Genomic DNA, 23,929 nt, shown 5'->3' on the forward strand with positions numbered 1-23,929 from the left:
ACTGAGAAATTTCCGCTCTGGCCATTGGGCTGGCACCACGGAGCGAGGTCTGTCACACGGGCACAGACCACCTTAGGCCTGTCCGGAGACACAGCTTTCCCCCATCCCCAGGTGCTGAGAGGCACCCGGGGGGCAAACCCATCCTACTGTGTGAGCCCGCTGGGAGAGACACTGCTGGGCTTCCACAGACTGAGGTCACACACAGTTTCCCTCACGGTGAGGGGAGGCAGAGGGCAGGCAGACAGACAGACAAGCAAGCAAGCAGGCAGGCAGGCAGGCAAGCAGGCCCCTACAGCCAGCCCCCGCGGTGCCGGCAGGCACCCGCCGCTTCCATGGGAACGGCCGCTGGGCGGGGCCACGCCGGGGCCGTCCCGTTGCCATGGCAGCCCCGCTAGCGGCGGAAGTGCCTGGCGGCGCTGGCCCCGCCTCCGCCCCGCCCCTCGGCGACGCCGCCACCGCCCTCTGGAAGATGGCGGACGGTGGGGCCGGTCCCGCGCAGCAGGATGGGGAGGTGTCCCCGGCGGCTGGCGGCGGTCGGAGAGATCGGCAGCCCCGCAGCGGCGGCCGCCCGCCCAGCGCCCGGGATTTGCAGGTGAGCGGGCGGAGATGGGCGTCCTGGCTCCTCCGCGGGGTGGGGCCGAGCGGGGCGGAGTGCCGGCTCCCCTCGGGAGCGCCCGTGGCCTTCCCTCAGGCCGCCCCGAGGGCTGTGGGCAGTGCGCGCTTCCCCCGCTGCCGAAAGGGGCTGGCCCGACGCAGCCAGGCAGGACGGGACCTCTGAAGAGGCTTTCGTCTGTTTTTCTGTCTCCCCCTCTTCCCTCTTTTAGAGCTGCGAAGGGATGGACGCGTCTGAGAGAGGACCGGGCGCGTTAGGAAACGCTGGGTGGTCAGCGCGTGTGGTGCTCAGCTCTGAAGGGAGCTGGAGAGGCTCTCCAGACAGTTCAGTAGCTGGATTTTAACCGTACTTGAAGTTATTTTGGCGCCACTGTGTTCCCTGATTATTTGACAGGAATGTCTTTTCCTGCATGAAAATGCCAGTGGCTGCAAATGTGGTGTGAAACTAAGGGAAAAAATATTTTCCAGCGTTTTCATGGGGAAAGTTTCAAGAGAATGGGATCACAAATGTAACTCAGCGTTGGTAATGAAATGCTTAATTGCAAATGCAGCATTCCTTTTTTTTTTTTTCTGCGTGGCTTTGAAACTCTGGAGGTTTTAACAACAAATTAATTGAAAAAGTTGATGACACTTCTAGTAACTGAAACTGCTTCTATTTGATTTAACTGTACATAATTAATAAAGATGGATGCAGTTTTCTGTCTTGTTTACTGTTTAGGATCTTCACGGGTTCTTATTGTGATTAAGTCTGTTATGAGGTGTAACAGTAATAAAGACTGTGTTAATACTTTTGGTTCATAAGGTCTTCAGTTAGCCAGTTGATGCAGACAGGCATTTTGGGTTGGGTGGTTGTTGGTAAAATGTTAAACATCAAAGAAATACCTTTGTGAGTCAGAGAAACTGGCCATTCATCCATCTAGCTCAGTATTTGAATTGTTGTAGCACTGTAAGAGGGGTGATATAAGGAACATACAGAAGCCTGATCATTCTCTTTTATACTCCATCAGCATCTTTTGGATTAGGGTAGGTCCTTGCCTGTTCCTTTTAGTGTTGGCTTATGGACAAGTTGTCCATGACTTAGCTCATCAGCTTCACATATTTAAAAGATATTTTGATGTATCCTTAGATAGAATGGAAGTCTTCAGTGGTTTTCTTGAACTCAGTTTCTTGAACTTGTTACTCAGTTTAATCTTCTTAAGGAAAATTATGTGTGAGGTATAATTCCTCTGCTGGTATTTTAACCCTGCAGAAATGCTTCACAGTGATATAAGGTTAATATGCTGTGTTCACATCAGTGTGTTTTGAAGGTTGGATGACTTTAAAAAAAAAATAATGTACATTCCTTCTACATAAAGCTAATGAAATTGCAGCATAGTACCTTTTCTGGTATGGGTGATAAAATGTTAACATCACTTGCATTGTTAATGAAATCGTTTGGGGACAAAATTAAGGATGTTTTGACAAAGGAGAATATTATTCAGGACAAAGCAAGATTGCTAAAAACGATGTGTTTGATATGCCTTATTCAACTTTGTAAAAATGAATTTGCCAGAGAGATGGCAGCATTTGGGGAACTTCTGTGAAAAACTTGTTGTGTGGTGTTGGGTTTTTTGAAAGTATTTCCAGTGATATCTTTGAATTCAGGCCAGCAAGGCTGAATTGGGTCTGTACTTCAGTACAAATGTTAGTTGTATTTTATTCCCTTTCTGTGTAAAAATATTGGTAACATTTATTGTTTGCTTCCAAGTCCTATCAGACTGTTCAATATAGCAGTGTGTATATACTCTTTCAATTTTGAATGTAGCTAGTGAAGAAGCAGAAATTGAATGACAGTAGAGTACAAGCTCTAAGTCAAAATGGCGTTAAGCATCATATGAGTTTTTTTTCATAAAGCAGGAAGCAAGTTGAGTTTGGAGTTAGTAGGTCGAGAGAGGTTCTCCTCCCCCTCTACTCTGCCTTTATGTGACTGCATCTAGAATATTGTGTCCATTTCTGGGTACCTCAGTGCAAGAAAGTCTGGGAGCTGCTGGAGAAAGTTCAGTGCAGGACCACTAAGATGATGGAGTTGAGCATCTCCCTTATGATGAAAGGCTGAGGCAGCTGGGGCTCTTCAGCTTAGAGAAGAGGAGACTGAGAGGTGATCTCATTAATGTTTACAAATTAGTAAAGGGTAGGTTTCAGGAGGATGGAGCCAGGCTGTTGTCAGTGATGTCCAATGATAGGACAAGGGGCAATAGGTACAAGCTGGAACATAAGAGGTTCCAAAGAAACACAAGGAAAAACTTCATTGTGAGGGTGATGGAGCACTGGAACAGGCTGCCCAGATGGGTTGTTCAGTCTCCTTCTCTGGATACATTCAAAACCCACCTGTTCGAGTTCCTGTGTGACTACTCTAGGTGGTCCTGCTCTGGAAGAGGTTTTGGACTAGATGATCTTTTGAGATTCCTTTCAGCCCTTTAGATTCTGTGGTTCTCATGTTGATGTTTCTAATTTTCTGGTGCTGTGCACATTTTGCATTATTTTTTCTTACCTTTCCATATGTTCTTCAAGAGTTACAGACTTCTAAAAAGAGTTCTGTTTTCTACAGTTGGCCTTGGCAGAGTTGTATGAAGATGAAGCTAAAAGGCAGTCATTGTGTCCTGACAAACCAACAGCTACAAAGACCAGTAACACAAAAGTATCACAGAGGTAAGGTGTGCTTTGTACTTCAGAAATGTGTTGAATAGGTACTGTATGAGCTCACAAAACTTTGTCATACCTTCTTGATCTCTGTCTTGTATAAAAAGTGACCTCCAGCAATTTGTAATCTGGAACTGTGAATGCCTGTGATAATTCATAGTCCGTGTCTTCCCAGAATACTTTAAAAGTTATAATTATTTAGGGGCTTTTGTGCTATACGATATTACAAAACACTTTAAACCGACTTTAGGTAAGATTAAGATGCTATAAATGAAATGCAGTATTGCTATGTGTTTACACAGATAGAACTTAGAAATTTGCTGTATCAGAAAAATACTGCAGTTCTTTGCTTCTTCAAAATTCAGCAAGTCAGTAGTTTGCATGAAACCTGACAAGTGAGCTGCTTTCAGTATCGTGCTTGCGTTGCTACAATAAATCTGAGACAAATATTAATTTGAAAAATGATTAGTTCATTGGTAGCTTCCTATGTGGTGAGGGAAATACAAAGGGTCTCATTAATTTCTCTGGGTTTGGCAGGTGCAAGGGAAAACATGTCTCTGGATAATATGGGCCTGCAGTGTTTGCAGTTCACGTAGCATTTGACGATTCAATCTGATTTTTTTTTTTAATAAAGAAATCGTGCCAGTTTTTAGTTATTTTTTCTTTAAATTGTTTTAAAGAAAGGTCTCTGCATCATTACTATCAGTGATGCCATAACAAGTCTTGTATATGGCTTGTCTTTTAATCTCTGATGCCAATGTGAATCTCTGCTCAAAGGAGGTTAAGCAGCAGAAGAGCTCTTAGTCACTAGAGCCATGCTTCAAGTGCATCTGGAAATGCAGATCTTCAGGAAGAGGAATTTTAGCACAGTGTGTGACATTTGGAGAATAATAGCTTTTTTGGTGAGTTGTTTTGGTAAAGCCGCTGACATTGACTGATCAGCTACACAGAATAGAGTTTATAAACAAGTAAAACAAACAGCTCCATTTACAGACACGTATCACAAAGTTAAAATTTCCCACTCCATCTGAAGGAAAAGCTGCAGTGCAGTACCTCAAACGCTTCAATGTGATAGCTGTTAACAGTCACACTAGAATCTGTCTGAGAAAGCAGAGATGGCTGCTATTTACCTGGTATCCAAAATGAGATTTTTCTTGTAATAGATGAGCTGTGTATTGCAAGGAAACATAGTGCTGCTCTTGAAGTCATCTAATCGGCTTGTCTTCCACAATGCAGATGCAGAAGATCTTCTCTGGGCCCTGCTGGAACAATTGTTATATTTTATATGCTGTCATGTTGTGTAAGATCCTTTATGGAACTTAAGGCTATTGGCATAAAAGCCTCACGAAACCTACAGTGTGACAAAGGAAGATGAAAGCATTTCTAGTGCCCGTGACCTAACAATACTTTTGCGGAGAAACTAATAAGGAGGAAAATCTTCACTGGGATAGAGAATTACATTGTTTTATCAATACTAATGCTTAAAGTGATGGCCTGCTCTGCTATAGTTTGATTTCAAGGGTATAGTAATCTGACAAATTGAGTAAATAAATCTGAAGTAGTGATCTGCTGTTACTCGTGTGGCAGGTTTTAGGTATATTCTTATCTTATGGTAGTCAACAACCTCATATATATCTTGCATTAATGAATTTTATCATCAAGTACTACAGGATAAGAACATATTTCTGTATGGCTTTTACTGACATCTTGCAAACTAACAACCTTATCTTGTCCTAGTGGTAGCTTATCAGTCTGTCCCTATCATAAACCAGAATCCAATTCTCTGTTTTAATCATCTTTTGAAAGTTTTTGTGGTGTTACCATTCAACATATTTTTTAAATTGTATAAAACAGAAGTAAGAACTACTAGGTTTTAGTTTTTAGGCTTCTCCTTTTTAAAAAAGGAGTTTTTGAAAAAGTAGTTTTCAAAGTTAGAGATAAAGTACTCAGTGAAGTGTGTGCATCAGTCACTTTCAGACATTTTCTTTTATTCTCTTGGCAGTCTTAAAATTGATTCTCTTAGAAGGTTGAGAAAACCAGAGAGAAGCATGAGCGATGACAAAGAAAACCAAAGGTATTTTTAAAACAAAACAATTGTGAAGTATTTGGGGATTTTTGTGACATTTGCTCTTTTATCCCTCATATTTTTCAAAATGTGTGTGAGCTAAATCTATCCTGCAAACAGCTTGTAACTACAGAGATGTTATGTGTCTAATTATTAGAGTGTTAGCTTTACACTGCTGTACTAAAACTATATTTAGCAGATTCTGGCTGTAGTGATTTAGGACCTGTAAATACCTTAACACAAGATCGTACGGATATAAAGGTTGTAACTTCCGCTTGGACTCAAAAGTTTTTTTGCCTTTTCTCAAGTATCCTGAATTGTTTTATGCCAAATTGGGCTCTTTGTTCATTAATTATTTTGCCTTTGGTTGGAAGAGGGAAATTACATTTGTCATTTACAGCATTGTTGCTTATTAACATTACTATTTTAAAGATTTTATTCAGGTGACTTGGAATATAGAGGATTACAGATTTCTGGAGCTTCTAATAGTCCGAGTAAAATTGTTGCTGAACTCTTCAAGGAAGCAAAAGAACATGGGGCTGTCCCATTAGATGAAGCCTCAAGAGTATCTGGTGACTTCAGTAAAGCGAAGGTAAAAGTTGAAAGGTGTTTTGATCTCTATCGATATTAGTCTCTCTGAAACTCCTCTAACCACATGAGAGCACACAATCACAGAATTACAAGATTCAATCAACATGATGCTGTATTTCCTGTGCTCAAATAGCTTGCTCTAGAAAATTAAGGGGATAAGAGCCACACGATTTCAGGAGAAGTCATCAGAAATCAACCTGGAATGATTTGCTTCATTTTTAATTGATTTTTTTTTTTAATAAACTGCAGTTTCATCCCACTCATCATCTCTTATTTGTTGAATTACTAATGTTTAAAAAAGTGTACAGATTAGAAATTGAACTGTATCACATAAAACCTGCTCAGCCCTGTCATGGTTACTACGTATCATTTTCTACTTAGAAAGTGTACAAGCTAGAACACTGTATTTTAATCACAGATTAAAATGCTGGTGCTTCTATTTGCACCTAGGATAAGAATTTTAATAAACTTTCAGATATATATTTCTTCTGTGTATTTGTGGGTTTTTTTCCCCAGTCATTTTCTGGTGGTGGCTATAGATTGGGTGACTCATCACAGAAGCGCTCAGAGTACATCTATGGAGAAAATCAGGATGTAAGTACAATTCTGAATAGCAGGAAACAATCTCCAGCAGATATCTGCCTAATCATGTTTACAGCTTGAAATGCTAGTATTACTGTAACTAGATCTGCGAGGAAAACTAATATTTAAATATTATATATGTGTTAAACAGAAAAGTTTAAGTGTTTGCAGAGAACAGATACTCACTGGATACCTCTAAGGCCTCCATTATGGAATTTTTCTGATCTAAATTGCTTTGAAATTCTTTGCAGACATTCCTTTCGGTTACTTTTCTCCAGCTGTTGTTCTGCACTTTTAGCTATGCTAACATTTTAATCATCTTAGTTTAGGAATTGTTTCTTGTTGTGACTTGCAAAGTAGCCAGTCTCAAACTGGAGGGCATGGATGTATTCTAGGAATGGAGAAGCAGCAGATTGGAGGCCTTTGAAAATTGTCTGGCCTTTCTGTGCTCTCACTTGAAAAGTAGGAAGTGAGAGAGAGGATAGGGGAAAAACAAAGTTTTCTACACTGGCTAGAGCAAATGTTAAGCTTATCTGGAAACACAACTAAGAAATGAGTAAGGTCAAAGGATGTGGTTCAGACTGGGAAATCCTATCATGTCAAAATAGAAGCCGCTAACTTCTACCCTCTTAAGTAATCCTTCTGTCCTGTAAGTACCAGCCAGCTGTGCTGAGCCAGAAGCCTGTTGCAGTGGGGTCACCCTCGCCGTGAGGGCAAGGATGGTTTTCTAAGGGAAGGTCAGTGTTACTGGCTTAGGAAGCCTGGTTGTACTGACCACAAAAGCAGTTGCAGTAAAGAGAGGTGCAAGCTCTGAAGGTGAAAGGCACTGGCTGAACATGCAGGCATACAGCAAAATAAGAAGGGAGCGAAGAATTCTCAGCATTTGAACTGAATATTAACTAATTCAGCTAATTTAACTTGATTGGAGCTCAGCATGTAGTAATTGGAGGAAAGAGTAGTTTTTGGTGTAACTGAAGTATCAGGAGTAATTTGTAATTTTATTATTTTATTTCTTAATTTATCAACAAGAAGTGTTTACTGGTCTCAAATGTAATTGGAGCACTCTGAGAATCACTACTCTGTCACTGTATCATCTGTTATGTCATGGATGGCAGATTTAAGAGGTTCTTCTTTCCCAAATTTGGAAGTGGTCTTGAAATAGATAGTATTCTGTAATTATTATTTGCTTCTTTAAAGGATTCTAACAGTGATAGTTACAGTGCAGCGCTGTGTTCTTTTGTCATCTGCATTCTTTTGTGGTTTGCTACAAAGTCAGTTTAGATGAAAAATTGTGTAACTAATCTGTATGAAATCGAAGTACCTTATTTGTCTATCTTTACGTTCTCTTATTTTGCTGGATTTGCTTCATAGGTTCAAATTTTGCTGAAGCTATGGAGGAATGGCTTTAGTTTAGATGATGGCGAGTTGAGATCCTATTCAGACCCAATAAATGCTCAATTTCTTGAATCTATTAAAAGAGGGTAAGTTAAAATAGCAGCTTTTACTGTCATACGTCTTCCAAGTGAAGCAAAGAAAAATGCTTTCTCCACATGTTTATTAAAAGCTCCAGGTTTTTTCTCTGCCTGCACCCATAAAATATATTATGTATTTGCCATCACATGCATGCGGCATTTAAAAATTTGGAACACATTGGTTTCTTCCAGTGGTTTAACTCTGAGTATTACTTGTTACAGATGGCTTTTAGTTTCACGTGTTTTGTTAGTGCACTCTAGGTTTCAACTATCAGCTCACTGATTTTTTTTTTTCTTTAGGACGAAATCAATTCATAAAACAATCGGAAATGTGCAACTTTTAAAGTAAACATACTAATCATAACAACTCATTTGTACTGTGTAAGGCTTTTGTGTAATTTTGTATTACTGTTCAAAACATAACTGGGAAACTCTTATTTTTGTAATTAAGGGAAATTCCTGTGGAACTGCAACGACTTGTCCATGGTGGCCAGGTTAATTTGGATATGGAAGACCACCAAGAACAGGAGTATGTGAAGCCTAGACTGCGCTTCAAAGCTTTCAGTGGCGAAGGGCAAAAACTCGGAAGGTAAGAAACACTAGGCTTTCTGTTCTCTGTATGCTCTTTCAAAAGCTGGATTTCATCAATTAGGAGACTGTTGGAGAAGCTGATCAGATCACAAAAGTCATATAAAATTATTCTGTGCCAAGTCTCAGCCCTGATTTCAGTCATTAATAATCGTGAGACTTTATACATAATCTGCAAAAAAGTAAAATCTTAGGCCTTTCTTAAAACATTTCATGGATTTTCCAGATGTTTTGTGGTCTGTTGTGACTGAGATTTCTCTGCCTTGCAAATACTTTTGCCTATAGGTTTTTTTATTAACTTTAGCTGTGTTTAAAAGAGTAAGCAAAGGAAGCTGAAAGGTGATGAGTGCTATACAAACTTCATGAGAAAATCTTTGGATAGAGGAAGGAGACAAAATAAATTGTTTCTCGCTTAGTAAGGAATAGATGGAACTTAGTTATGATGTGATACTGGCCAATAAGGATGCACTTGCCTCTGGCGTAGCTGTGATATGTATCTTTAACTGCTGAGTTCATTGCAAAGGGAATAGGAGATGCTGTTGAAGTAATATGAATGACACCTGACTTAATGCAGGTATATGGGAGCAACTTTTTCTGGAATGAAGCAGCAGAAATACTGTGCTGAAACATATATTACCTTGTAAACAGCCACTTGTAAGTTACCAAAGACAAGTCTGGCAGCTTTAAAAAAAAGAATTGTGACAATTTTTTTTTTTAGTTTGATCTAAAATGAGCAGTAAGTTGTATCAAAATCTCTCAGCTTTTACTAGGATTTGATTAAAACTTTAAATGATGCTGCAGAAATGTATAGTAGGAACTGATGGTTTTAAAAAGCAAACAACAGAGAAATTGTACGTGTTCCCTTTGAAATAATACTGCAAAGCCTGGATTGTAGGAGAGGAGAGACTCAACTTTTAACTTCTGACTACAGCCCCTACTTCCTCCAATTCTGGTATTATATCCAACTACAGTATAAAGTTCATATATGTAATAAAAGAAAGAAATGTAATGATTTAGAAAACCTCACACCTGGTTCTGTTTCATTTGTTGTCCCGGAGCATGGGTAGGCTGATGCTATCAGAGTTCTGACATGTATAATTCAGTTAAACTGGTACATAATGTACCAAAATTTATTTTTAGGACTGAACATTTCAGACCAGTTTGTTCAAAAGTGCATAATCCCTCTTCAGGATAAGTTGGTCAGTAAAAGAGAGTAATGTGACCTCAACAACTGCCAATCATCAGCTTTTTCACATAATGGGCTTTACAGCATCTTTTTCGTCTGACTTGATGTTAGCTGTTAAATTGTAAATAATTCTAGTTTCTGTTTATGATTGCATTTATTAATGAAATATGTTTGCTCTCTGTGGTAGTTTAGCCCTGGCTGGGTGCCAGATGTCTATCAAGTTGTTCTTATCACTCCCCCTCCTAAACTGGACAGGGGATAGAGAGAGATATAATGAGAGGTTCATGAGTTGAGATAAGGACAGGGAGATTACTCAGCAACTAGCATCATGGGCAAAACAGACTCAACTTGGGGGAAAAAGTGGTTTGATTTATTAATGAACAATCAAATCAGAGCAGGGAAACTGAATCTTAAAACACCTCCCCTCACCCCTCCTTCCTGGGATTCTCCTTCCTTCCCCATCAGCAGCTCAGAGAGAATGGGAGATGGGGGTTATGTCAGTTCATCACAAATGGACTTTCCTGCCTCTTCCTCTCGGGGGAGGCCTCCTCACACTTCCCACTGCTACAGTGTGAGGTCCCTTTCACAGGAGATAGTCCTCCATGAACTTCTCCAGCATGGGCCCTTCCCGTGTGCTACAGTTCTTCACAAACTGCTCCAACATGGGTCCTTCCCACAGGGGCAGCTCTTCACACCCTGCCCCAACGTAGGTCATCACGGGTAGAACAGTCCTTCAGGAACAGACTGCTCCAATGTGAGTCCCTCACAGGATCACAAGTCCTGACAGCAAACCTGCTCTACCATGGGCTCCTCTCTCCATGGACTACCAGGTCCTGCCAGGAACTCACACCAGGGTGAGCTTCCCACAGTCATGGCCTCCATCAGGCATCCACCCGCTGCAGTGTGGGCTCCTCCACAGGCTGTGAGTGGATCTCTGCTCCCCTGTGGACCTCCATGGACTGCAGGGGCACAGCTGCCTCACCGTGGTCTTCACCACAGTTCAGAGGGGAGTCTTTCTTCCAGGGCCTAAGCACCCTCCTCCCCCTCCTTCTCCATTGACCTTGGTGTCTGGGGACATGTTTTCACATTCTCACTCCCTGTTGCTGCTGCAGTTTTGCCTCTGCACATCAACTTCTTCCTCTTCTTTAAATATTCACAGAGGTGTTACCTCAATCACAAATTGGCCAGGCCTGGATCAGCTGCAGATTCCATCTTAAAATTGACTGGCGTTAGCCCTGTCAGCTACAGGGGAGGCTGGGGAGGAGGCTTCTGGCATCTCTCAGTTTAAAGAAGCCACCTCTGTAGCCCCACCCCCACACAAAACCACTACAGTTGCCCAAAAAAGGTATTACTGGTGTGCTTCTGCAAGTAATTTAATTCAATAAAAGTTTCTTAACTGTTTAAGCTGTATGTTATCATTTTAAAAATGAGCAAATGTTCTCTATGAAATTTAGAATGTGGTAAGCTCTGGTAGGGGTGACACAGGGAACAACTGTACCCAATAACTTCACCTGAGCACCTGTTAAAGTATTAAAATAGATGGAGAAGAGAGGAGCTTCTGTAAACAAGAAAATGTGCACAGCTGTTGTGTGGCATTTTTGTTTGGTTTGGTAGCTTATGAAGACTCACATATGTGAGCAATGAAAATGGTTATCTCCAAGCAGATTTATATGCTTTTTCTACTAAACATAAAAAATTCCATGCTTAGTATGTGGCGATATCAATTTCCTGTTAATGTTGTTTGTGGTCTAGAAGGTTGGGGAATGCCCAGAATCATAAAGTAGTGAACTGTAGTAGTAAACTATACTGAAGCAGTATAGTTTAGTGCACTATAATGGTGCATGGTTAATAGTCCAAGACACACAATGTATTAAGCTTAGTATTAAGGACTGACATTTCATGCTCTGAAGTATAAACAGAGATAGTTTGTTTTGTACTTGATTGCCTATTTAAAATCATGCAAATATAATTATATACTCAGTTATAAGAAAAAGAAACATGAAATATTGCAAACTACAGAAGCATTATTTGTATCTCAGAAAAGTTGTGTTTATACTTAGTTCAGATAACTGAGAGGCTTTCCATTGCTCCTATATTGACTATACATGATAGTCATTCAATGAAAAAGACAATTGAAATATTACTTAGTTCTGGTTTGACTCCATTAGTAACATCTGGTTTGATTTTGTTGTTTTTTTTTCCAATCCTTTAGCCTTACACCTGAAATAGTCAGCACACCTTCTTCACCAGAAGAGGAGGAGAAATCAATTCTTAATGCACCTATTCTGATTGATGATTCCATGCCAGCAACTAAAATTCAAATTAGGTTAGCAGATGGAAGCCGATTGATACAAAGATTCAATCAAACACACAGGTAAATTGATTCTGCATCGATGTAGGTAACTAACTGTTTTGATACATTTGTGTTTTGTCATTAAATGAATATCTGTATGACATCAAAAGGAGAAAGTACAGTTCCACTGAAATCATATAGTGCTCTGTCATTTTCATAACCTAGGTGCACTGTCAAAGCAAAGTTGTGTACTTGGAAACATAAGAAACTTGATAATTCCAAAGTCACAACCTTTTAATGACCAATTACATTCTGTGTTTTTTAAGGATGTGGTACCAGCCATAACTGTTCTCAGGGTGATTGAAATCTGGACAACCTTGCTGTGTGGTCATCCCAACACTAGGCTTTTCTCAGGAGGAGCATGTGGCTGACTTGAATGGCAATTAAGTGCCTTCACACTGGAAGGTGTGGAGTATAGTCTCAGTTGTCATATAGTCAACACTACAAGCAGAAAAATCCTGCAGCACATTATCAAGTACTCCAGCTTGTACCTTGTTATACTTGAGACTGTGACTAAACATGACATGGGTTACAAGTGTAGGCTGCAGCCCATACTCAGAAGGTTCTATGGACATAACATATGGCATATGGGCTACAGATAATACTGAAAACCAACCTTTGTTTTATTTTGAATGGTCATCTCCTAGGAATTGCCAACGTGTGAACTTGGTGGGGTTTTTAGATCTGTTAGTAGTTTGCTGATTAGAGCTTGCCATCAGTTTTATTGACATTGGGACATTGCCACAAATGGTGTTGGCCAACCCCATTTATTTGCCTGAGAGGTTGTGTTAGTGCAAGGTTTCTCTGTTTTGTGCTGCGTGGCTGAGAGAACTTTGGGCAGAGGACAGAGATTTGGGCAGTAATCCCACCCATGCTTCAAAGAAAGCAGAGTTCAAACCAGCCTTGATCTGAAATCAGCAACATTGGGTTGGAACACAGCTGAAATGGCCTCAATCCTGCCTTGGAGGTGCTCTTAGCATGAACCCAATTCCATCTTAATATTATTAAATGGAGTGTTCACTTGCTTCCTATTTTTTTTTTTCCTTCTGGCTCAGAATAAGGGCAGAACAAATGTGCAGCTCTCTTCACCTGACAACATACAGAGCCCACAGTGAAGCAATTTTAGCTGAGATGCCAGTAGGGAGGAAGATAGAGGAATAATTTTTCATATTTTAGTAGATCTGATAATGTACACTGGTAGTACAGGCCCAGATCCTTTCTTCACAGCACCTACTGGAAGAGTGACTAAGAGAAACAGTAGGGCTTATCAGGAGTCTGTGTAGTCATGATGTGCGTTCCTCTGTCTGCATGAAAGGGTAGAAATGATAAACTTCCCAGTAACATCTGTAAGCAAGGGTGTATTGACAGAACCTTCTTCTAATCATTATTAACTTTCTCTTGGATGTGAATCTTTTTAGTTATCCTTGCCATATATATGATCATAGTCAGCTGCTAAAGTGCACTGCTTGTGTCATAAGCTTTGAAAACCAATAGAAAGTTTAAGTCCAAGCTTATTTGGCTACAGTAAATCTGCCTATTTATCAGTTACAATAGATTCTTTGAAGATTTATTCCCAACTTACTGTCCTGGAGAGAAACCTCCATTTTTAGATTTTTCTCTCTAAGATCTTATTTCCTTTCATTCATGTCATATAAAACTAAATTATTATTCTTGTGCTGTTTTTGTGATTGATTGTTCAGAAGTTCATTGCCAAATGAAAGCAAGGGAAGCCTCCTCCTATCAAGGTGCAATAATGATTCCCTTCTGCATTCTTATCACTGTCACCATGTATTTTTAAGGTTCCTCCTTCTGTTAATAATTTAGCCTTTTTGGAATATACTAATTAACAGTGAATTTTTTGGTAGCTGTTCTTGAAATTACTTGACTTTCTGTGTTGTCAGTTTGCAATATAGTTCTATGTTACCAAGTTTGTTTCTGTTATTTGAGAAAACAAGTAACATTCATTTTCTTTCTTTTTCACACGAGAAGCAAAAAATTCTAGACTACAACCATTAGTCATCTGGATCAAATAGAAACATAAAATCAAAAGGACATATTAAATGGTTTAGTTTGTTAGAAGATTTTGTGTTCTCTGATCATCTTAATGATGAGAGATTTATGTCAAAATGGAATAATACACAGTTCTCATGTCCATATCCTTCCCACAGGATTAAGGATATTCGAGATTTCATTATCCAGTCCCGTCCAGCATTTGCGACAACCGATTTTGTTCTTGTGACTACCTTTCCAAATAAAGAGCTAACAGATGAAAGCCTGACACTGCAAGAAGCAGATATACTTAACACTGTGATTCTTCAGCAATTAAAGTAATCTTACAGTTGTTGATACAATATAGGGAGCGTGCAGTATTGTCGTACAATGTTTCCAATGGATGGAAAAAAAGGAAAGATCAATGTCTTTTTATTTTCTATTCTTCCACTTCCATGAGTAAGAATTTTGGATTTCATGTCTTCCAGCTATAGCATATCTAACTTTTTTAAGTTCTCAAGATTGTTCAACTTTTTTTCAGTGTCAAAATTAAGCTTCCTTCTCTTAGTATGTTTCAAACCACACCTTGTACTAAGTGTGAAATGAGATATGACTTTATGATTCATAATTATCTTGAGGGATGTGTGGGGAGAAGCCTTTTTTGAAGGGGACGGTATCTTTCACACAGTTGGTAAGATTTGCACTATGGAAATGTTTTATGCTGCATTGACAAACAGCCATCTGAAAACTTAGCCAGTAGGTTATGTTTTCCTTCCAAGCTGTATTAATATAAAGGTGTTCTGTTTAATAGGTTGACAGATAATTAATGCCATAATATAATTTTTTTGTATATTCTGTTTGTAGTGTTTCATGGTGCAATATAATATTTATATTCTAGTTTTTATGGAATTTTCTGTTTCTTTGCTCATATGGGTGAATCAGTTTGGCAGTTGTACACCTCATCTATTGCAGACTGTAATAGGTTGTTCTCATTTGTATTCTAGTTGTTCCACTCGTGGTGAAATTAAGTATGATTTTTTAAATTTTTTTGTTGTCTTGAACTTAGAGAATGCAGGAGACCACTGTCATCTGGAGAACTGCTGTGATTTGTATTTCATGAGAGTAGGCCTGTGGTCAGTTTGAACCTGAATATGCAGTTGAACCCTGTGCAGCTACATGATTCTTCACATGAACAGTTATTTAGGTAACCCCAGACAAAAAAACACTGAGGTACACTAACACAGAACTTGTTTATGCTGTCACTTGCATGCACAAAAGTAGACATGTTAATTGCTCATGTATTTTTGACCTGAAGTTCAGGTCTTTATATTTGGAAATTTGGCCAAAGGCATTTTGTAATATTCTATGGGGGTTCGATTGTGCAGCTTTCATTATATTTGTTTGGAAACTGAGTAGTTGAACCCCTTAATCTTTGAAATTATATATTTTTTCAACTAACTTGGCCCTACACTGCAGTATCCAGGAAGGGATCTTATGTTGTGGGCAAACTGGCTGCTGTTTTTCAATAGTATGCAGTTTTATAGTATTTGTGGCTTTATATCAGATGAGGGAATCACACTCTGGAAGAGGGTAAATGAGCTGTATCTCTTGTACCAATGTATGTGTTAAAAAAACTGTTTTCACTGATTATTTTGTTCTGAAAATATCGATATTTATTTATACTAATCTTAAAATTGTTCAATATATTTGGTTAATCTTACATTTTTACCTCAAAGTAGATATTTGAGTAAATTTAAAATGTGCAATTGTATTTGAAGTATTTTGTTTTGTAATCTGAATAGCTGCATGATTTTAACCATAACTCATTTCATGTGCTAAGTAATTAAAGTTTTAAGCTAAAAATACTATAGGCAACACTTCTCATTTTCTTCCCAACTTATGCTGTGACGAAGTCGTAGGTTGCATACCAAGTATTTAAGCTTAAATGGAAAGAAATGGATACTTGCCATGCATATATTTGATATGCTGACACTTCTCTGTATAAATGTAACACCAAAGTCAGTGTTGTGGTACTGATCTTGGGCAGTCCTGTGGTTTGGGCACAGTTCAATTCAAAATATTGGTGAAGTTACTTTGCTTGTTACTTCTCGAGACAATTATTATTTAAACATTGATGTATGAAGGACAGGGGTTAACTAAGTTGGGGTTTTTTTTCTCTCTTACACCAAAAACCCCTCAACTGCATGTTATCTCAATCTCTTTGTTTCAAATAACTGGTAAATTTTAGTGTTTCATAACAACTGGGAGTAACTGGGGGTCCCACTAGTTTACATTTTGTCAAGCACTAAGAAAATGTATCAATGCTCATGTTTATTTCACCGCTTCTCAGTGTTTTAAAACCTATAGAATCTTCTGTCTCATTTTATGCAATACCTTTTATTAACATTAAATTCTCACTCATGTAACTAACATCTTGGCATTTTTGGCACAAAACAGTTCTCTGAGTACAGACCTGTATGGATACGCAGTTAAAACTGGATACAGAAGAAAAACTTAGTTGAGGATGACAACCTTTCCCTCACGGTAAGACTGCTGAGCTTCTTGGCAATGCCTCTTAGCTTCCATGAAATACAGGTAATAGTCCTGTTGCTTGTTCTTGTAGACAGCTCATGAAAGACTCAGGCTTCACCTCTGCTTGTCTCTCCCAGAAATCCTTTATCAAAAAAGAGCCAAATAATCCAAAACTGAAAATATCTCTATATCTGAATACTTGTGTGCTTGTTTTTTTTTTAATACTGCTCCCATCTTTTTAATCCATTATTCTGGATAAACACATTCAGGCTTGTTAGTTTTGGAGTTGTTTCTTTTTTCTCAGCAGCACACTGGAGTGATTATGAACATTCTCCTTTAATCAGACTCCTGGACACACTTGCATAATTAGCAAATATTAACAGCTATCTCGTGCTACTCTCGCTCTTGGATTCAAATATGTCCAATATTAAATGAACCAAGGGAGAGCATGTAGGTTCTCAGAGGTGCTATTGCTAACTCTCTGCTCAGTTGCTTGCACTAAGCTCAAGCTCCCATGATCATTACATTGTATTATTCTGTGCAGGGAGAATACACAGGGATGCACCTTCCCCTGGCTAATGTTGATTAAGCCTGACAGAGCTCAGTGTAGGCATATGCTGCTCTATGGGCAGATGAGACAGTGAGCAGCAAGAGTCTGGCATGAGAGATATTAAATTCATGGCACATGCAAAGCAGTAAGCTTGTGGGATTTCTGTGGGACGGACATAGCTGGAAAGGGTTCCTGGAGTAAAAGTAGGACTGATGCTATTTATCTTCTTATCAATTATTCAAAAACAAACTTTGAAAAAAACAAAGATTTGTGCAATGATAAACAAGAGTAGGCAGCAACCATGATGAACACTTAATAAACAGTAGCAACTGCTTTGCTTTGACTGGGAGATGGTTTTAATCCATATGTTTATTATTGGTGCATTTGATACAGTCTATGGTGCTGGCCCAGCTTCTTAAGAACCATAGAGATAGGACCAAAAAAATCAACAGGGATGCTGAATTTACTATTTTAAAAGAGCTAAAAACAAGTAGTTTATCAGGAAGGAAACAGAGAGATAAAGGTGACTTTAAAGTGTGCAGTTACTTCACAGAGAAGGGCAAAAGTATTGAAGGACTGTTTGGTAGAGGAAAAGCATAATAAAAATTAGACACCTATAGAAGGCTGGAAACAGTTCAGGTATTTTCAAAGTGAAATTAAACCACATTTTTCAGCTGCTGGAATGAACCAACCTTGAAAATCAGCTTCTCTGGCTTCTAGAGTTTTGTTTAATTCTCAAGGTTAACCGGGCATTCCATAAGATTTGTTTCAAATAAAGCAAGTTCATTTGGATTTTGATACCGAGACAAGGTTAAATAAGATGGCTTAGTTTTTTAAATGCAATTTAGTTTGCTATTGTCTAGTCATACTTACAGTTAATATATTCTGCTGTATGTTTTGTATTTAAAGTCTGGAAACATTACATACCTCACTGTACATCTTCTGTATTTTCATTGCACACATTACAAAAAAAGAATCTACTGAACTTCAAAGAGGTGATTAGCAGAGCTCAGATTGTAGACCAGAAGTCACCTTCTTACACATCTTACTTGCAATTCTCCTCCTTTAGTTATGATCTTGTTCTATCCGTAATTGAAGGACTCTCTGGTAGAACATCTGAATGTTAAAGAAACTTAAGTTTAAAAAGTTTGAGGGTTTTCTGTCTAAAACTGAGAAGTGCAAAGGGTGTCTAGTTCTTTTCTCTTTACTGGGAGCTTTCTGCACTGGATTTCAATATGTCATCTATAAGATCTGTATTTGGACTTTTTTTCTGGGGTATGAGAGGAGAGCTAAGTTATTCCAAACTGCATGAAGGTAAACTGAGTGAGACATTCTTAACTGTGGAATTAAAAAAAAATGTTCCTTTAGGGAATTATTCTGGCAGAGCTGGTGTTTTATATTTATAAATCTACTTCAGTCAAATTAATTTGGTCAGATCTCAGACTATTTAGATACTAACAAGCAACTAATCCCAAATGGAAATACCTAGGAGTAATTTTTCCTGTATGATGGTTTTAGTTGCAGTTTGAATAGAAGGAATTACTTATGCAGGACTGTGAAGATGGTATTTATTTCATGGAATTGTTAGTGTCTTACTGAGTGCTGATATAAACATTTTGATTGTCTGTTCTAGAAAAAAAAAGTAAAATTAATGGTGTTTACTAGCTCTATCCTAAAAATTACCAAATACATTTTCTGATTTCCCAATTAAATTTTCATAGAATCACAGAATGGTAGGGGTTGGAAGGGACCTCTAGGGATCATCTAGTCTAACCCCCCTGAAAAAGCAGGTTCACCTAGATCAGGTTGCATAGGAACATGTCCAGGCAGGTCTTAAAGACCTCCAAGGAAGGAGACTCCACAACCCCTCTGAGCAGCCTGTGCCACTGCTCCCTCACCCTCACAGTGAAATACTTTTTTCTTATATTTAAGTAGAACTCTTTATGTTGCAGCGTCATCCCATTACCCTTTGTCCTGCTAGCTACAATAGAAAAAAACAATGTCCCAACCTCCTGACACCCACCCTTTAGATATTTGTAAATGTTAATAAGATCTCCCCTCAGTCTCCTCTTTAATTAAATTTAATTAAAGTGAATTTTAATTCACTTTTTCATGGTAATAACTGTCTACAGTGTTTTTGACCAACCGAAACCTCAAAACTTCAGCATCATCATTGTGGAAAACCCAGATGTTCCATTTGAGTGAACAGAATTAATTTCTGTTTATTTTGCAACTGTTCCTAATTGAGTGAAATTAAATCATCTTTAATCAGATGTTCCTGAATGCCCATATTCTTTTTTAAATCCATTTGAAACTAGATATTACAAATGAAAATCTCTGGAAATGAAAACATAAGTGCTCATTTTTTTCAAAGTTTACAGTAGAGAAAAACTTAGATAAGGTATTTATTTCTACTGCATTTGAATCTTTCTTCTCTCAGCAAGCTGATCCTTGTTAAAAGAAATCGAGACATTTTCAGAGGAGAAGACTTCGGCTCTGAATGCAGAATAGTGCTTCCACTTTTTGTTCATGAAGGGGTGCTTCGATATACGTGCATTTCAGCCCAAGGACTCCAGCCTTGTAGAGTTCCCGTGAGGACGTCTCTCCTTACTCAGGTCCACACTTCACTATGGCAAGAATTTATTTTATTAGTAATACTTCTTGCTTGGTTTATTAGCAAATAAAGTTTGATTAGTCATGGTGTTCTCCAGGCTGCAGAGAGTTCTCCAATGTTTTGATGTTTACACTTTTTTATCTATTGTTTTTCTTGTACTGGTTTTCTTGTTTTGAATGCCATGAGTACACTTTTGACTCTTTCAACTACAAAATTATATTCCGGTGTATTTTTATTAATGCAGTGCTACTTTTCCATAGCAGTCTCTAAGTCCTGTAGTCTCAAAGAAATTGAAAGCAAAAGAGGGAGCATAAGTGCACACAAGCAGATGGTTGTGCTAAAATGGTTTTCACTAAATTATTTGCTCCTGCTCTTATAGTCTAGTAATTCTTTTGGTTTTCTAAGGAGTCTTCCCGACCACTGTTTTTCCTGGAAACAGACACAGTTCTTACACTGAGTTGGAACTGCTTGGCAACTTTGCTCACCACTCAAAGTATTGGAAGCCAGGATTTGGTCTATGTGAAAGGAGTGAATGCTTCATCTGGAGAGATCAGATAATTAGATCTCTAAAGGATCTGCCCAGAGTAAAAAAAACAAACCTGAATCCTACCTGAAATCCCAACACTAGAAAAATTCAGATATACCACTGAATTGTGTGTTTAAGGTATACCTTTTCATCCATAAAAATGGAAAGTGGCTGTTCTAACTCGATTTTAGTTGTTTTGAAGGTGCTTTTCTCCCTGTTCTTTGTGAAAATGGTAAAGATAAACTTTTTGCAATTAGCTTGCAGGAAGAGAGCTAACCCTGGCTGGCCTTACTGTGCCACAAGCTGGTTTTAAGATAGAGGCTAACAGTCCACCTTAGTAGAATCAAAAATAAGTCAAAGGCTTGGAAACATTGTAGGTTTTAGCTGGACTTAACACATAGGTCTGGCATCCGACATAACCCTTAATGGGAGACTAAGCCCTGTTGTTAGGGATGTGCCTAAAGGAGATGCCCTGAACATTTCTGTCTTGCTCAGTGTACCCTACTCACTCCTGTCACACAGTCAAGGGATGTGATGATTTAAGACGATGATTTTAGCAGAGTCATTTTTACTCATGGACAAAAGGGTTTAATTTGAAAGTGTTTGGGATTTTTTGGTACATAGTGCAATTTGACTTCCAAGTTTCTGACTGGGTCTCCATAATCCTCCACTTCAGTAAAACAATTACTTAAATGCATGGAGCTAAGTAAACAGAGGTGAGAGACAAATCATGTATCAGTCTGACAAACCTTGGCAATTTGACTATCTACCAGTTGTCTCTGCTGGTTGTTCCTGTTCAGTACAATAGGGCCTGCAGCATGTCAGTTCTTACAGGCAACTGTAGTAGATTTGAAGTCTTTTTCTTTCCCTGAATGCTTTCCTTCATTCAGTTTCTTCAGAAGACCGCAAGATACAATAAACTAAGATTTAACCTGAGTACATTAAGCAAGTTTGGATTGTCTTATGTCATCTTATGTCACCATGTCATTTATAAATATTGCAATGCCCTGCTTGTATTTAGTTGGTTTGAATACATGTGGCCCAGACAAAACAAATTATGCAATCAAAATTTTGCTGTCTTTCCTGCATCCCTTCTGGTAAGTTTACAGTGCTGGCAGATAATTTCAGCCCAAGGACTCCAGCCTTGTAGAGTTCTCGTGAGGACAGCTCTCCTTACTCTCCTTACTCCACACTTCACTATGGCAAGAATTTATTTTATTAGTACTACTTTTTGCTGGGTTTTTTTAGCAAATAAAGTTTGGTTAGTCATTGTGTATTCCAGGCTGCAGAGTGTTCTCCAGTGTTTTGATGTTTACACATTTAGGTCTGACAATTCTTTTACATCCTCCCAAGTGACTTTAAATAATACATGAGATTTACTTAGCTAGTGCTTTTTATATTCTTGTTGTTGCAGAGCTCAAACTTTGGAATACAGCATTGGCTGGGTTTTGTAGGTTTTCTGCATGGCCCAAATTAGGAAATAAAGTTTAGATTGCACATATGATGTGGAGTAGGTCATGGTGTCAGCAAATAAATGTGAGAAAACTAGAACCATGACAGAATTTTGGGAGAACTTTGATTTTTCCATGTTTCTCCTCTAACCTATACTGACCTTTTCCACACAGCAGTTTTTACTTGGTATTTGCTGAGATAAATATTTATCTTGTGTACAAAAAGTTTTTTTTAAGTTCTGTATCAGGGGCTTGAGCCTGCAATGCTTAATGCCTGTCTTTCTAAACAACTCTCTGGAGACTATTGGCCTGCCAGTGGGCATATGTGAGAATAATTAGCTTCAGGTTTAGTGCTCAAATATGAAGCTTTTCATATTTCCATCTCTCTGTGTCTGCAATTTCTGAAACTAGTGGCTGAGTAGATCTAGTTACAGTCTTCAGGCCCTACTGCAGTAGAACTTTGAAACAATAAAATTCATTTTTATGACTGTGTTATTAATTTCTCCAATTCTAGCTCTTAGAACCTGAACAGATTCTAGCTCCTAGTGCCTTGACTGATATTGCTGTATCAGTCCCATGGAATCTCCAAGTTGATGCATTCATGGATGCAATATGTAGCTTTGGTGTACAGAAAATGTGTGGGAGAGAAAAGTACTTGATTTCTCTTTCTCTTTTGAAGGGGCAGTTTAGCTGAACCCATAAAAAGTCAGAACATGTCAACCTGGCAAGGTCTGTTTGCCTTAGTTGTCTGTATAGGCTTTGTTACCTAATCGACTGCGCAAGCAGAGAAGGTAAAGGTGACCTGGAGTTAGTGATTTACAAATAGCCTTTACTCATGGCCAAGGCTACCAACAAACATGCATGTAATTTTATGAGTTTTCGTAGAACTGTAGCATATGATGCTCAGAGAGTGCTGCTGTCTTTGTACAAGCATGGCAACTGAGTATTTGGTAAATGTTGTTACCATAGTCAGATATCTTTATGTGGAGAAAACAACATTTTGCTAATAGACTTGGTTACGTCTGCTTATAGATGAACAAATCAGTCTTCTGTAGAGTAACAAAATTATAGTTAATCATAGACGTTCTTATATTCAGAAAAACTTGAAATTTTGTGTAGTAGCAGTAACATTGTTGTGCAGAGCTTGTCTGCAGTTACAAGGATGTTTTAATTCCTGCAAGACAGAATAAAAAATCTGTAACTATCCTATCAGGAAAAATTTATTTGGATTAGGATTTTATAACTGAAACCAAGAAGTTGTCAAAGCTGCTCACCTGATAAAATTGGATTAATCTTCAATAGTGAACTGTATTCTGGTTTGTGTTATTTTGTCTAAAATTCCCTCAGTGGAATACAGAGGTTAATTTCTAACAATAGCTTCTACTTTACCCTCACATAGAACAGGTGACTAAAACACAATCAAACTTGGTCATAGCAAATGATTAGGGGGAGAACAGCTGTGACAATAAGACTGCTTTCTTACTCCAGCTATCATAGCACTCACAGAGTTTGCAATCTCCACCTCCCATGCAGGTAGCTGCCTGTCTTTCAAAAATGTCATGCTTCTGTCTGTGTGTGTGTTTTTTGCTTACATAAGCATCTGTCACGGAAACTGAGTATTTTCATTCTATACTCTGAAGATCTCATCTTTTACGTTGCACCTCATCCATTTTATTTTCTCTTTTGTAGCTAATGCTTCTACTTGAGTAATGAGTTGCTTGGGTGGCTAATTAAACTGATCACATAGCAGTTTCTTTTCTGCTGGAAAATTGCTTTCTTGAGGATAGATCATAATAGTTTGTATCCTGAGGATTCACCTTCTTCCCGAGACACACATTTTTTTGCATATTTAAGAAATAATTTGGAAGACAATTATGAATTGGAAAAAAGGAAAACAGCTTTTCCTCAACTCAGTACTGGAAGAGTGTCACGTTTGATGCAAACATCACTAACAGATTCTGCTTTCTACACTCTTTGCACTTCCTTTTTTTTGCCATAGCTGAACTGAATATTTCATAGTAAAGACATTGAATCTCTTGTGTTGCTTCTCTCTGTTACCACTATGCTGAAGGTATTGGTATCTGGGAGTTTCTCAGCCCTCCTTTGTTCAGAATTAAGTCCTTTAATCTGTAGACAGAG

At 38.5% G+C, this 23,929-nt stretch overlaps 1 protein-coding gene across 2 annotated transcripts; it reads left to right on the forward strand.

Moving 5' to 3' along the window:
- The first annotated feature begins 452 nt into the window (after positions 1–452).
- On the forward strand, positions 453–21,572 carry UBXN2B (UBX domain protein 2B). 2 transcript variants are annotated; one of them, XM_061995665.1, is made up of 11 exons: positions 453–592; positions 3,200–3,300; positions 5,294–5,365; positions 5,789–5,948; positions 6,464–6,541; positions 7,901–8,010; positions 8,453–8,590; positions 11,988–12,149; positions 14,297–14,455; positions 16,575–16,661; positions 19,640–21,572. In XM_061995665.1, the coding sequence occupies exons 1-10, from the start codon at positions 470–472 to the stop codon at positions 16,633–16,635; spliced, it is 1,164 nt and encodes a 387-aa protein (XP_061851649.1). In that variant the 5' UTR covers positions 453–469; the 3' UTR covers positions 16,636–16,661; positions 19,640–21,572. The 2 variants fall into 2 exon arrangements, with proteins under 2 accessions (XP_061851649.1, XP_061851650.1); XM_061995666.1 differs by lacking the exons at positions 16,575–16,661; positions 19,640–21,572 and having other exon boundaries at positions 14,241–14,367.
- Positions 21,573–23,929: the final 2,357 nt, after the last annotated feature.

Source organism: Colius striatus, chromosome 4 (genome assembly GCF_028858725.1).
Source record: "Colius striatus isolate bColStr4 chromosome 4, bColStr4.1.hap1, whole genome shotgun sequence".
Classification (NCBI taxonomy): Eukaryota; Metazoa; Chordata; class Aves; order Coliiformes; family Coliidae; genus Colius; species Colius striatus.